This window comes from Macrobrachium rosenbergii, chromosome 35 (assembly GCF_040412425.1).
Source record: "Macrobrachium rosenbergii isolate ZJJX-2024 chromosome 35, ASM4041242v1, whole genome shotgun sequence".
In the NCBI taxonomy this organism is placed as follows: domain Eukaryota; kingdom Metazoa; phylum Arthropoda; class Malacostraca; order Decapoda; family Palaemonidae; genus Macrobrachium; species Macrobrachium rosenbergii.
Window position 1 is genome coordinate 119,044 of NC_089775.1, and position 13,915 is coordinate 132,958.

Here is a 13,915-nt window from a genome sequence, read left to right on the forward strand (position 1 = left end):
TCTCTCTTGTTTTCGCTTCTTTTGCTCAGAATTGTTTGGTGAGTGGTTCTAAAATGTCGAAAGACTCTTATTAACTCATTTTATCTGTTTATTTATGTTTAATTGCTTCGTTTTTTCGAAGGTAATCTTCATTTGATTGTATAAGCACATTTATTCTGCAGTAACAGCTAATGGTATTTGGTATTGATTTTTGGGTTTTTTGTATTGAATTCATTCTTATTTTTATTGATTTCACGTCATAATTATTTGCTGAATAGTTTTAAAATGTCATATAACTTTTCCACCAATTTATTCAATTCATTCACACATAATTACTTCGTCTTTCCGAATATATGAGCCTATATCTCCATGAAGGATTTGATCTTTCGGATTGAATTCTTCTCATTTTTCATAACTTTACATCACAGCCGTTTGTGATTATTTTTCAAGTTTAATGTAATTTTTCCAACTTGTTTAATCTTAGTTATTCATATGTAATTGCTTCGTGTTTCCCAAGATGTACAACTAATTATTTTCTCCCACAATTGTTATGTGAGTGGGTTTTCAATTCTAATTAATACAATTTTAGTCTAATTCACATTTAATTGTTTAGTCTTTTCCCATATATACATTTTATACTGTATTTATTATTATTATTATTATTATTATTATTATTATTATTATTATTATTATTATTATTATTATTATTATTATTATTATTATTATTATTATTATTATTATTATTATTATACACATGTTGGTAAATTACTATACATGTGAATACATTCATGCATAGGCCGAAATATATAAGAAAAACTTTGGCAAAGGTGTATTTCGTCCTAGTACCAAAAACACCCACTTGTCTCTTCCTAAACATACAGAATACTTTAATCTTCTTCTCTCTAGAAATACATATTACCCATTAATGTCTTGAAATGGAACACATTCAAACAGCCCCACCAGCAATCAAACAATAGAAGGCAGTTAAAAGCACAAACAGCGAGATTAAGACGACAATGCAAGCAGTATTACAAATCTCTGCTTTCCTGACCGTAGACTCAACTGGACTCAGACTCGCTGAGTTTTCTAAAGCCGGCTTCACCTGGATGTTAATAACCAAATCTCTGGTTTTCCTGATGAAAATGGCGTTCACACAGGCGATCATGATTACGGAGGAGAAGCAGAGGCCTATCAGAGCAGCGTACCACACGTCTAGAAGCTTGTAATAGGCCGTTTTGACGGAGGAGCTGCTGGCCTTGGGTGAACAGGGCAGCCAGGACGAGAAGTGCCGTCAACGAGACCATGATTCTCTCGTTAAAACTGTCGATTGGGAAGAAGAAGGTTGCTAGGCATATCAGGAACATCAGGGAACTCGGCGCGAAGCTATTCAGCACGTGGAATTCGTACAGGCTTATTAAATGCAGGGTTAATGTGACAGAGCTGTCGTCTAAAGTCTCGTAAGTGAGTTTTGTCAGTCTAAACTCCAAGAGGTCGGTGCTGCCTGCATAAACCAGCGTATTCCCTGGACTGCGCGCCCTCAGGCGCGTTCCCCGTCCGCCATTGGTCATTCTCAGGGTGATGTTACACACGTAGGTACCGAACGGGTACCGGTCGAGTCTGAAGTTGCAGGGGGCCTTCAGATAAGAGTTGAGCATCATGGAGAGTTGGTGCTTGTCGCCGCCCAGGAATTTACCTGGAAGTGGAAACAGGGAGTTAATGGGGCTTTGCCTGAAATACTAAGAGTTTTGTTCATGCATCTAAGTAGTATATACACTTCAAATACTTAGCTTTTCCTTCATAAATAATGTAGTTCTTGAATCACCCAGCTTACTCACCCATTCTAGGGTCCATGAAGTCTACGTTCGGCTTGGGGTAACCGTCCAAAACTGCACACTCCTTCGTGTAAGTGTCGAGCTGATATTTGTGACCTGACCCATACCCAGCCATAGCTATCAGCCTGGGGTTCCAAACGTCCTCGCAGGGGAAATAATTTGCCTGGCTTTTCAGATTCTGATACTTGACGCGACTGTCGTACCAAGACATCCGAAGGTCGAACTCGATTTCCACCGCGCCGTCGTCTGTTGATATGTCGCTGACGTAGGACACTCCAATGGCGTAGTACAAAAATGGGTGAATGACGCCATCATTGCTCGGGCTAGTGGCTCTTTCGTACCCATCGCTCGTCCACAGGATGCCGCATTCTGCCTCATCGTCGCCATCCTTGCAGTTTTCGATACCATCGCAGAGGCTCTCCTTCGCGATGCACGTTCCGTCGGGGCAAGCGAAGTGGCTCTGGCTGCATTGGGTCAGAGTGGCATTAAGAGTTATACCCTTCATCTGCCATTCATTCCTGCCCACTGGGAAAAATGAGTTCAAGAGAACCCACTGGTCACTGTGAAAGGCGGAGGCTAATGTCCAGTGACTACCATTGTACCTAATCTCTGAGGAATCTTCCCCTTTGAAGTAGAAGTTTCCACCATCCAGAGTAAGAAGCGTGTAACTCCAGTCCATTGCAAATATTCCACCATAGAGTGTATAAGTGATGTTGGCTGGTAAGACACACACACTGCAATTCAGTTCAGTGATGCATCTCTGCGAGCTCTCTGTACTGCCGGGAAGAGCTGCAGGGCAGCGTGTCTGTATGTCGAACCTCGGCGGCTGGTCTCCGTACCAGAATACCCTGTCGTTGTGGAGTTCGCAGGACTCCGTATCCTTGGCCACGCTCTCGAGTAAGTCATCCTTTAGTTCTCCGCCTGTCACGAACCTTCCGCCCATAGACAGACACAGATCCAGGTGCGGTCTGAAACCGGTGAACATCCTGATGACAACCGGTACGTAGGCTTCGCCGCAGAGTGTCGCTACGTCGTAATCAGCGAGGGCTGCGTTGCCTTGGATGTCCCAACCAGCACCGATTTCTACCAGAGCTTCTTCAGGTACAAGTCTACTGCAGTCTGCTACGGGGTAGGCAGGCGTCAGTGAGGGATTCCAGGCCATCAGAAAAAAACCTGCTACGGATCCTGTAAAGGAACTGAGGTCCCCCGACCTAGAGCCTAGGCAGAGTTCGCGGGTTGGATGCTTTGTGTCGTTTCCTGGTGGTTGGGCTTCTAATATCCCGAGGGTGTGATGGTCCAGTGTGGCCTCCACCTGAAACCATTTCAGGTTAAAGAACACATTAAGTTGATCAGTGAGGTGAGTGGACTGTCAGTTTTTTCAAATATGGAGTAATCTGATGAAAACAAACTAAATAAGAACAGCTGGTGCCACTACAGTATATCCATTTTCTACATTTGACCCCTCAGGGGCTAGTACTAAACACAGTGAAACATTGTAGGTTAGTCACTGTTTCGTCATGTTTAGTACTACCCCTGGGGATCAAATGGTTTTGTATATAGTTTGAGGAAGTAATTGCCACAGGCCTTAATTGGGTTGTTTGGTAGACAGCATTTTTGGTAGGTCGCAAATAGCTCGGTAGATGTCATACTATAGTAGCACCGAATAGCTGTTATGGAATGATGAATTCTGAATCCAAGCTTACCGTCAAACGCGCCAGGTTACAACGCAGGCAGACCCTTCGCCACACACCCGCTTCGAAGGAGGCGTCGAGGGTGAAGCTTCTTTCGCCGTAAGCGACCACCAGCCGCGAACCAAGGAACCCTGAGAGAGATAAGTCGAAATCAGCAAAGAGACAAATTCGTGCTACTGGTAACACCGTGATTCATAAACTATTGTGCTGCAATGCATGAAATTAGGCAGGTTTCTGCTGTAGAAAGTGTGGTGTTATCTAGTACCAGGCTTGATAAGGCTTGCCTACGAGTTTTACTTTGGTTACAACTAAAACGTAGGATAGCTTGCCCAGTGCAGTTGTGGAGTCTCTGGCCTCTGAAGAATTTGATCCGCGAAGCCTTGGAGATTACGTTTTATACAAAAATGCAAAGATGCACAAGAGAAATCTGCCTCGGGGAATGCATTTGCCCCCATAGTTTATTGCTCACAGCTTTTCATTTGTTTTTCCTAGCAGTGATTATGATTTTTAATCTTTCCAAAGCCCGGATAAATAGGGAACAAATTATGAAATGAGCAACTGGTAAAATCTCATTAAAAACAGCCACCCTGACTTGTGATTAACACATACATTAAGCTTACTCACTCGCTTCCATGAGGGTTCCATTACGAAGCAGAGTAAACAGGACTCCGTCAAAACTGGCTTCCACCATTGGCTCTGGGGACACAGAAGAGGCGCTACCCTCTGTAGGATTCATTGGCCTGACGAAGGCACAGACGGTGAAAGCCTCCGAGTTCAGCGGGAGGTCATTTGGATAGCAGACGGAATCTGCAGGACCTAGGGTGATGGTTGGGAAGGTGTGGCCTGACAGGAGAGAAGGTGATTGGTCATCTAGAGAATATTTGAGGAATGAGTCATTTTTTTAAATATTCAGTCAATTTATCCAAATTCTATTCAAGGAAATTTTACCCTGATGAACATGACATATGAAATGAACTATTTAAGAATTGTTTGTGCAATGTTTACCTCTCTCTCTCTCTCTCTCTCTCTCTCTCTCTCTCTCTCTCTCTCTCAATTGTGACTGCCTAACTTACCTGTGCTGATTAGCAGTCCAAACGAGAGATGGACGTACATCAGATGACGGTACTTTGGTCTATGTAATTCGAACATCTTGGACTAATGGCGGTTGAAAACTCACTCAAACCTGGTAGAATAGATAGCAAATAATTTAAATTCAGTGCTAAACTAAGAACAAAGCACCCACAATGCAATTATAACATCAAAAAAGACTATAAACACGATAACTGGACAGAAACCTTGAAGACCGAAATGATCTGGACATGTGGTGAGAACGGAAGATAAAGAGTCAGTTGTAGAAAGTAGCAGATATAAAATTAGTAGGACCAATACCAGTAGGAGAGACCAGATGGAGACCTGGACCGAACTAAGAGGAACGCAGACAGGTCGCGACAGACAAGGCAAGCGTCTGAGACTCGGACCTGTGTTGTATTATGTGGGACAGAAGGAGAACCATTAAGACCTGGCGAGGAGCATAAATTAGGACGGTAGATTTATGTTTCTGGTCCATTAAGAAGGAATTCCCACCACAGGAGTCGATTTAGATGTGCTTAATAGTGAGGTTAGGACTCAACTCAGTCAGAGTGTGCACTTAAAAAGCATCTATAGGTGATGGGCCCTTTGTGTTATTTATTTATGATTTTGAGTCGTTGGTATGATATGAGGAATGTGTCATAGATACGTGAAAATGGACGACAGATATTAAGTAGGTATCAGTAGGTATCAAAATATAAAAATACCTCAATATGTAGAATTAAGTAGCGAGTCGAATTGACAATTGTGAATGTAATTGTCATTCATATGCATTAAAATGGTTATATTAGTATTTATTTCTAGGTTTTGTTTGTAAAATTAGGTTTTCTTTGTAATGTTTCGTTTAATTACGTATAGCTTGCTAGGAAAATATATATATATACGTGGCTATTTATATATAAAATGCAATACGTACCAAAACCAGTCTGGAGCCAAAGGTGGTCTCCGAGTCAATGAGAGAGAGAGAGAGAGAGAGAGAGAGAGAGAGAGAGAGAGACCCACTTTGTGTTATTCATTGCACGATGAATAATGAACAATCGTAAAAAGTATGGGCGCTTAACCCCGACGAATTATACGCTTGGAAATGGGTGGAATTCATCACCTTTTTTGTGTTAGTAATGGAAAGGTGTGTGTTATGTATATATATATATATATATATATATATATATATATATATATATATATATATATATATATATAAACGAATAATAATATAAATTTTTATGGGTATTCGTTTTGCCTTTAGTGGAAAAAGTATAGCTTTCTTCGATATGCGTCTAATGTTCGTTCATTCTCACGAACAAAGATAGAAAGTATATAGTATGTGAGAAAAGGTTTTAAAATTACCATCAAATATATGGAAAACAAATGACGAACGTATTAATGAACCAAGCGCACTCGATCTAGAAACAAAAGCAATGATAAAATATTTTTCCTTGAGCCTAAAGAATGTTTTAACGCATTTACGAACTCATGTTAAGGTAGAATCTTCTTTCAATCAATAAATAGGCATTAAAATCGGTCTAAAAATTCAAAAACGAAACAAGAAAGTCCATAAAACGTCACATAACTTACAAAGAAGAAGAAGAAATAAGGAGACTCTTCTCAGGCGTCCACGAACTCCACGTAACTTAGGAAGAAGAAGAAGAAGATGAACATGGCCTCGTCAACACACTATTATAACCAACCCCTCTAAATGGTATCGAGACCTCGTCAGCCCCAAAAGTAATCTGTTATAATCACGCAATGTAATAACAAATGACATGTGGAAACCGCCCCCACCCCCCAAAACCCCAACCCCCCATGGCGTGCAAAAGAGTAATGTCTCTCCTTAATTGCGTAGAGTAATGACAGATAAGCCTGTCTGTTGTGGCTCCGAGGTTAGGCGACCATGCAATTTATTTTTTGACGTAAATGGTATATGTATTCATGGAATAAATAACTGGTATATTATAGAAAAGTACAGAAGGACTTATGACGTTTGTGTAAGCGTCATGGCACTATAAACAAAATCCTGGCTCAGTAAATCCAACATTCAACAATTTTTAACATTATTTTTTTACAATTTGAACGATATTTTAATAACTTCATGCGTAAGAGCCATTATTTTCACAATATATGTAACTAAGCTGTTTTCTAACCCAGGCCAATCTTCTTCTTGAATTCCTAAATAGAATTGCATTCAATTCCCTTTCAGCAAACTCCAAATCTTTCCTATATGTTACATAGATCTATGCTAACATCACATATATATAATTCACCAACAAGACCACAATTCCTTTACTCAGACTTTACTATAAACCATATTCCTATTAAGTTACACTCGAACGTAAAATTAATAGATTTTTAACCTAATTTTTGGATTACGTAAACAAACCATTAATATGGGAATCTACGTACTGTAGATTAAGGTATATCTATTAATGTCCACTTGAAATATAATATATTATTCTATATAGCATTTTTGCAAAGTTATTTTGGCTGTTTTAACTAATTTTAACAAATTTTACAGAAATGAATAATGCATAAACTTACGTAACTGGAATTTGCTGCAATTTCTTATATATATATATATATATATATATATATATATATATATATATATATATATATATATATATATATATATATATATATATATATATATATATATATATATATATATATATATATATATATATATAATATATATATATATATATATAAACAAAAAGTAGTACAGGAACAGAGGTCAACATTCAAATACGAAGAAGAAGATCAGTTAGATTAGTATACCTCAACAAAAGCGAATCTCATGCCACTTTTATTTGTTTAATCTCTCCTTCCATTTCTCCCTTAATACTTCCCAAATCTCAATTTTTGAGTTATTGACTTGTAAAATTCCTATTCAGTCCCAATCTCCATTGGTTACTTCTTATTCCTCTATATTCTTCTTCTTTTTTTTAAATATATTCATTCTTTCTTCCATGTCTTATCAATATTTTGACTATTCCATCGTTGACTGATTCTCATCTCTCGTAATCTATCTTTCTAAGCTCTAAATTACTCTATTTCTCTTATTATATACCATTCTCTCTTCCATTCTCTATATTTACGGTCGAATATGATATTACTCTATTTATTTCTTCAAATAATAGAGGATTTCTCCCCCTCTCTACAGAGCCTGACGCCTCTTTTTCAAGTAACTCCACGTAGAAAGAGCTCTAAATTACTCTATTTCACGAACTCTAGGCTTCTCTATCTTCTATTCTCTAATTCTATGTTACATTCTATTATCATTCTATCTATTTACTCAGATAATAGAGGATTTCCCCCTCTATTCTGCTTGCTGTCTCGTATTTTAGAGTTTATTTAAAAAGATGGTGAGCCGTTCCATAACCACCACCTTCCAATTACTACTACTAATACTTTGTATAGTTTTGACAGCTGGAAAAGTCACTTCTTCAATGAATTTACTCTACTATTAAATAGTGTAAGTTTACGTAATTAATTTATTTATTTTATTTAATTTGAAGTCTTTTTTTCATTATTGAATCATCAATTTTATTTATTATATTTTTTTCTATGAAAAGTATTCGATGGTCTTATTTGGGGGCGGGGTCCCGGGGGGCATAGCCCCCGTCTAGCGGCGAGGTCAGGGGCGTGGCTACTTAAGCCAGGTCGCTAGATCTGGTTAGGTCAGGGTACGGTGCCCTAGGAAAGGTCATAGGTCAAGGTTGGTTTGGTGAGGTCGTGCCCATTGCCAGATTACATGCCCGACCGGAGATTTGCCCCCCCCCCAACCCCTGGCTAGGTCGGGGCACGGTGCCCTAGAAAAGGTCATAGGTCAAGGTTGTTTCAGTTAGGTCATACCCATTGCCAGATTACATGCCCGGCTTGAAATTTGCCCCTCCCCCCCCACCCTGGGTAGATCAGGGCACGGTGCCCTAGAAAAGGTTATAGGTCAAGGTTTAGGTCAGGGCACGGCAGCCTATGTCAGGTCAGGAAGGGAAGGGCAGGTTAGGTCAGGATAGCATCAATATTCCTAATTAATATTCAAAGTCCTTTTGATAACCTAACCTAACCTAAACTTAGGGTTGCCGTGACCTGACCTAACCTAAGTTGATTGTATGGTAGTTTTACATTAAAAACCAATTTAAAATTTAAAAGACGAATTTGACGTCGATTTATGATATACTTTGCGTTTACGACCTATTTAAAGCAAATTATCCTCCCTATGTCAAGCACTAACTGTTGAGAATTCAAATAGGTTCCCCCGTTAGACCCCCTCGCCCACCTAACCCAACCTAGGGTGCCTTGAATCCGAGCGAAATGAAGCGATGCTCGGTCCTGTCTTAGTATGCGAGGCGGGAAGGGATGCTCCTGCTTAACTTGAGTTTACTTGTGCATAATATGTAATGGGATATGATTAATCACTTGTATATATAAATCCCTTTGACCTATTAAGAATGGGAGACCCACCTTTTACCTAAACCCATTTATGCAGAATGGTATTTAATTTTCAGCTCTAATGAGGCGTTGGCTGTTTCCTTTAATGATGTTAGGGCACCATTATCTGTCGAGTTAATGTAACGCAGCACTGGTTAAAGATTCTTTAAAAAACAAAGCTTCCTTATTAACATTCTTTGATGTTTTCCAGTTATAGAAGATGATGAATAATTCTACATTAGTGAGGGAAGCTCACGAAGCCTTCGTCACCGGACACAATGGCTCGGCACCTCACGACATCATACTGGCTGTCTACCCAGCGATTCCAGCTTCCATAACTGCGGCAGTAGCTGGACAAAGATTTCCAGGATTGTAAGTTGCAGTTGTAAGTTTGTTGACAGTTATATTTCACTTTAATCAATTTCTTCACTTATTCTGCTCAACGTAGATGCTACGTAAGGTACTTTGCATTCCGGCGATTATCAAACAACCAAGATGTCTAATTTATTAAACTTTTTGTCCCGATTTTCACCTCTCATTTCATATTAAATCTTCCCGTCCAACTTATTAACGACTAAATTGCCCTGTTATTTCAGGTTTGGACTCTTTTTAGAGTGCATTCTCTTGGTGGTGCCTCTCACTCTGAGCTTCACGCATCTTGCCAACTACACGCTTGAGCTGAGTGCGCTCATGCTAGCGACTGCTGGAGTGGCTGTGTTTTTCATCAGTCCGAATCTTTCACGCACCGTCGACAATAATCAGAGGGTGTGTACTGTATATAGATGACTGTAAAGTTGACTTGTTTATAGGAATTGCTATTTTTCAAAAGACCTAACTGTATGCTATTCTTTTATACTTTATAGTACTGTAATTATTTGGATTTTTTCATGTTCTGACTTTGCATTTTAAACTAAATTCTCATTATATAGTAATAATTAGATTTAGAGGAATCAATTATCCACAGATCACAAGGAACACATAACCTCAGAACTTGTAATATTAAAATCACATCTCACCCAAGATGAAATTGAAATGTAAATTCACCAGAGAGAGAGAGAGTGGATTGTCTAATCGCTTTCAATGTGCACAGAAAAAAAAATAATAGTAAAATATCTGCAAGAATCCAGGAGATGGCTAAGTTTCCAATAAAGGGATGATTATAAGTAATGGCTTTTTGGTGTCTCGCAAAGGATTTCTTGACTTAGTGCAAATATGATAAACATTACAGTTGTTATTCTTTATGCAAAAGGTGCGTTTCATCGACTCTCATATCAAGAAAACACTGTACTGTAGAAAGGTTTTTCTTGCACTTCAGTTGTTTATGTTTCTCGACAAGCAATGTCTCGTTTCTCTTCCAGCGACTCAAATATTTAACTTCTCTGCGAGGACAGTTAAATCTTGTGACCGTTATCGCCATCCTGGCCATTGACTTCCGTTCTTTTCCAAGAAGGTGAGTTTGCGTCTTGAAAATAGCGAATCGAGAGTTTTTGGGGATTTTGCATTTCAGTACAGACACATTATATAGTACAGTATGTAGTATTTTCTATTTAAATGTCAGGAATGCTGAAAAAATACTGGAATATGGTATAATCAGTTGCTGGCTTATTCAGTATTATAAATTTTGTTTGAAAAATTTACATAGAGTTTGATTAGTCAAAAACTCTTCAAAGTTTATACATTTTTGTGGTAGATTTTTCAGGCTGAATTTTCAATTTCTAAAAGAATACAGGAAAAATATATGAAAGCTACTGTGTCCACATGTCTCAGACATTGCTGTTGCTTCTTTAAAAACTTTCAACTCTTTGCCAGACATCACAGTGAGTAAAAAAGCATAAGTAAGTGAAGAATCTTGGGTTTCTAAAGCAAAATATTATTTTAAAACTGTCTTTCTAGGTTTGTCAAGACTGAAGAATATGGTTACAGTCTCATGGATGTTGGTGCAGCAGGATTTGTCATCAATAACGGCATTGTCGAGGGGAGAAAGAGGCCTTCCTACAAGTAAGTAATTTTCAGTGTAAGCAGGTTGTTTTTAAACAGAGTAATCGTCGGTACACCATTTAATTTTTCTCATTTTTTTTTTATGCGAATTCAGACATAATGTTATTAAATAAGTGCTGTTGTTCGTCTGATTTCTCCAAAGGGTTTGTTCTTGATTGAGAAGTAGAAATTGGAGCGTGGTTAAGCTAATGTTGGACAGCTATGGGGGAGGAAAAATACTAAAGACAATATATAAAAATTAAAGCCTTTAGACTCATCTACAGTTTGTCGCACAATTCACAATTTACCTGTACCCTAAAGCAGACATAGATGATTTCAGAAGCGCCCACCTCACGCGCGTTTCTTCCAGGGCTGTGGCGAGAGACGGTGCCATCTTGACCGCGTTGGGATTTGTGAGACTGCTGTTAATCAGAGCTTCGGATTACCAGCATCACGTGACAGAGTATGGGGTACATGCCAATTTCTTCTTCACCTTAGCGTTTGTAAAGGTAAGCATCGATTTTTCCTTCCACCTTGGGGTGTGGGTTTTAGACAGAAATAATATTAAATTTACCGAGAAATTCTGACTTCTGACATTTCTCGTTATCTCTCAGCTTACCTGTTCCTGGTGGATTTGGAGATTGTCTTGCGTCCAGAGCTTGCTGTGCAGTGTCCTCATCAGCGTTTGCCATCAAACCTACCTTGTCCTCGGAAATGGCGCAGAGTGGACGCTGAGCGACGCCCCCAGGGACACGCTGTTGTCCGCAAATCGAGAATGGGTCGTCGCCGTCGCTGGCTACGCTTCGATCTACCTCATAGGAGGTGCCATCGGGGATTACATATTCAATAAGAGGTAATACCTGATACAAAGAAATCATATAGATGGTTCAATCAGTATTATAAATAAAAGACCAACTTTCATCTTATTCTGACATGATTTCTCAAGGAGATTGTTCCTTCGGGGCCTAGCTTGCAACCCCTTTCATTCAAGCCCTTGCAATAACCTTTGAAACCTAACGCAACCTTCATTTACTAAATACTCTACCTTGAATCCAGTTCGATTTTGAATCGCCATAATGGCTGCCGTATAAAAAGAAATGCACACGACCTTGTCCCTATTTCCCTGACGTTTGGTCATTCCTGCTGGATTTGGAAGAATCGTCTGTTATCAGACAAGATATTTAATCTAAAATGATGTTCTTTTACCCAAACATCCTGTTAATGTATTGGCTCTTTCTCTTTGCAACCTTATCTCCATCTTTTTATCTTATTGCTAAATATTTCTCGTTGATAGCGCAATGTCTCCTTCCTTCCCCATCTCTAGTAGTGCTTCACAGGATTGCGTTATCCCACCTACTCTTTTCCCCTTCTTTATTAACTTCTCTTTTCTGGTCTTTGTCTTCTGTGCGTGTTTTTCTTGATTATCCCATCCACAATATTTTACTTTACTTTCAGTCGCCTCCCAAGTTATGTAGGCTGAGACTAGCCAAAAGTTTACCAACTATTTTATTTTGTATATTACAAGTTTGGTTAGACATTTGCAACTCTCCCTTTACCAGTTTAGAGTATTGAAGAAAATTCCACTAAAATTTGCCCTGGTCCCATTCCACAAACGAGTTAAAGAATCTGAATTACAGCACGTGAAAATTTACCGGCAGTTTTCTCTCGTTTTCCAGCAACTATGGCCCGGGAAGAAAGTCCTCGTCGTTGCTTGCCATAACTCTCCTGACAGTCGGAATTCTGGTTGGGCTGCATTTTCTCATTGGCCCTCCATCCCGGAGATTAGGTAATCCTACTTTCATCTACTTCTGTGTGAGTACCTTTCGCTATTTTTGTCGTAGTACCTTCAGTTTTAAGCGTAGTTAAAGTTTTTCAAGCACAGTAGTCATAACGTTGCAATGTAAGTAATATGTTGTTGGATAGAAGCATACAATGACTGGTTTGCTCATAAGAGGAGTAGCGAGTCATTAAAAACAAATTAATTCAAATAGAGTATCAGGCTTGTCTTCAAAATAGTAGTTTGCTAAAATGAAATGTCACTAGACATTTAAGAAGTTGAATAATGTGGGTTATACTTAGCATAACAATACCAAAGCTTTGCTTAAGCCAAATTGTTCTGTATACACTGGAACGGCAAGTTGGAATCAACGTCCAATATTTGAAACGGGGTTCAAATTTAGTATAGCAATGAATTCTTAAATAACCTATTTTAGAGTCCAGTAATGCATGATATCTAAGACAAAAGGTATAAAATAGCTTTACTTAACACTCTAGAAATGCGTAACAGTAAGATTTGTGTATTAGAAATATGAAAATCTTATTATATATTTCCAGGTCTGCTTCTTGCTGATAGTCCTCACCCACTATGCAATGATTGAAGACATTTTCAGCAACGTCTTCCCAGGATTTCATTTTGTGCCGATCACGTTTCACGCCATAAATCACCAGCCCCTCTTAATCTTCCTCCTCGCTAATTTGATGACCGGGCTGATTAACAAATCCGTCAACACGCTTGACATAGCCTATCCCCAGGACTTATTGATAATCAACGGTTATACACTGGGCCTCGTCACATTGATGTTGTATCTTTATTCGAACACCAGCAAAGAGAAGAGGCTGTAGGTTAGTGAAGTGAACAAGATGAGTTTGATATGTATACCGTACAAGTACTTTTATATATAACATTTATTCAGCGATGTTTTTAATATTTACTTATCTATGTGACGACGGAATGATTAAACGTGATCGGGATATGTTTGGATCTTTGATTTATGTAGGGGACCTTCTTAGTTACTGTTATCAATATCAAATAGCTTTTAAAACACTGAAATGTCTTGGTTAATTGCAAAGAAAAACAAATAGAAGGGAGTGTGTTTATTTTCTTGTAGAATTATGGAAAAAAGATAATGTATCATTATT

The 13,915-nt window shown here is 38.7% G+C and overlaps 2 protein-coding genes across 2 annotated transcripts; one reads left to right on the forward strand and one right to left on the reverse strand.

The window, feature by feature from the left end:
- Positions 1–782: 782 nt before the first annotated feature.
- On the reverse strand, positions 783–4,651 carry LOC136856240 (uncharacterized). Its single transcript, XM_067133931.1, is given in 6 exon segments — positions 783–1,225; positions 1,227–1,672; positions 1,815–3,123; positions 3,515–3,633; positions 4,127–4,372; positions 4,576–4,651. Coding segments are annotated over 6 exon segments (2,496 nt in total). The 3' UTR covers positions 783–925.
- A 3,307-nt stretch (positions 4,652–7,958) lies between these two features.
- LOC136856270 (uncharacterized) lies at positions 7,959–13,749 on the forward strand. The gene is made up of 9 exons (XM_067133963.1): positions 7,959–8,063; positions 9,231–9,391; positions 9,616–9,784; positions 10,378–10,469; positions 10,913–11,017; positions 11,367–11,505; positions 11,611–11,849; positions 12,673–12,808; positions 13,331–13,749. Exons 2-9 carry the CDS (start codon positions 9,240–9,242, stop codon positions 13,616–13,618), a joined length of 1,320 nt encoding a protein of 439 aa, XP_066990064.1. The 5' UTR covers positions 7,959–8,063; positions 9,231–9,239; the 3' UTR covers positions 13,619–13,749.
- Positions 13,750–13,915: the final 166 nt, after the last annotated feature.

What these genes read in the sequence shown, in the direction of transcription:
- LOC136856270 (XM_067133963.1), top strand. Translation starts at nt 9,240, where the DNA reads ATGATGAATAATTCTACATTAGTGAGGGAAGCTCACGAAGCCTTCGTC. An exon ending in TTCCGTTCTTTTCCAAGAAG is followed by an intron (nt 10,470 to 10,912) that starts GTGAGTTTGCGT and finishes CTGTCTTTCTAG; the next exon opens with GTTTGTCAAGACTGAAGAAT. An exon ending in AGAAAGAGGCCTTCCTACAA is followed by an intron (nt 11,018 to 11,366) that starts GTAAGTAATTTT and finishes CGTTTCTTCCAG; the next exon opens with GGCTGTGGCGAGAGACGGTG.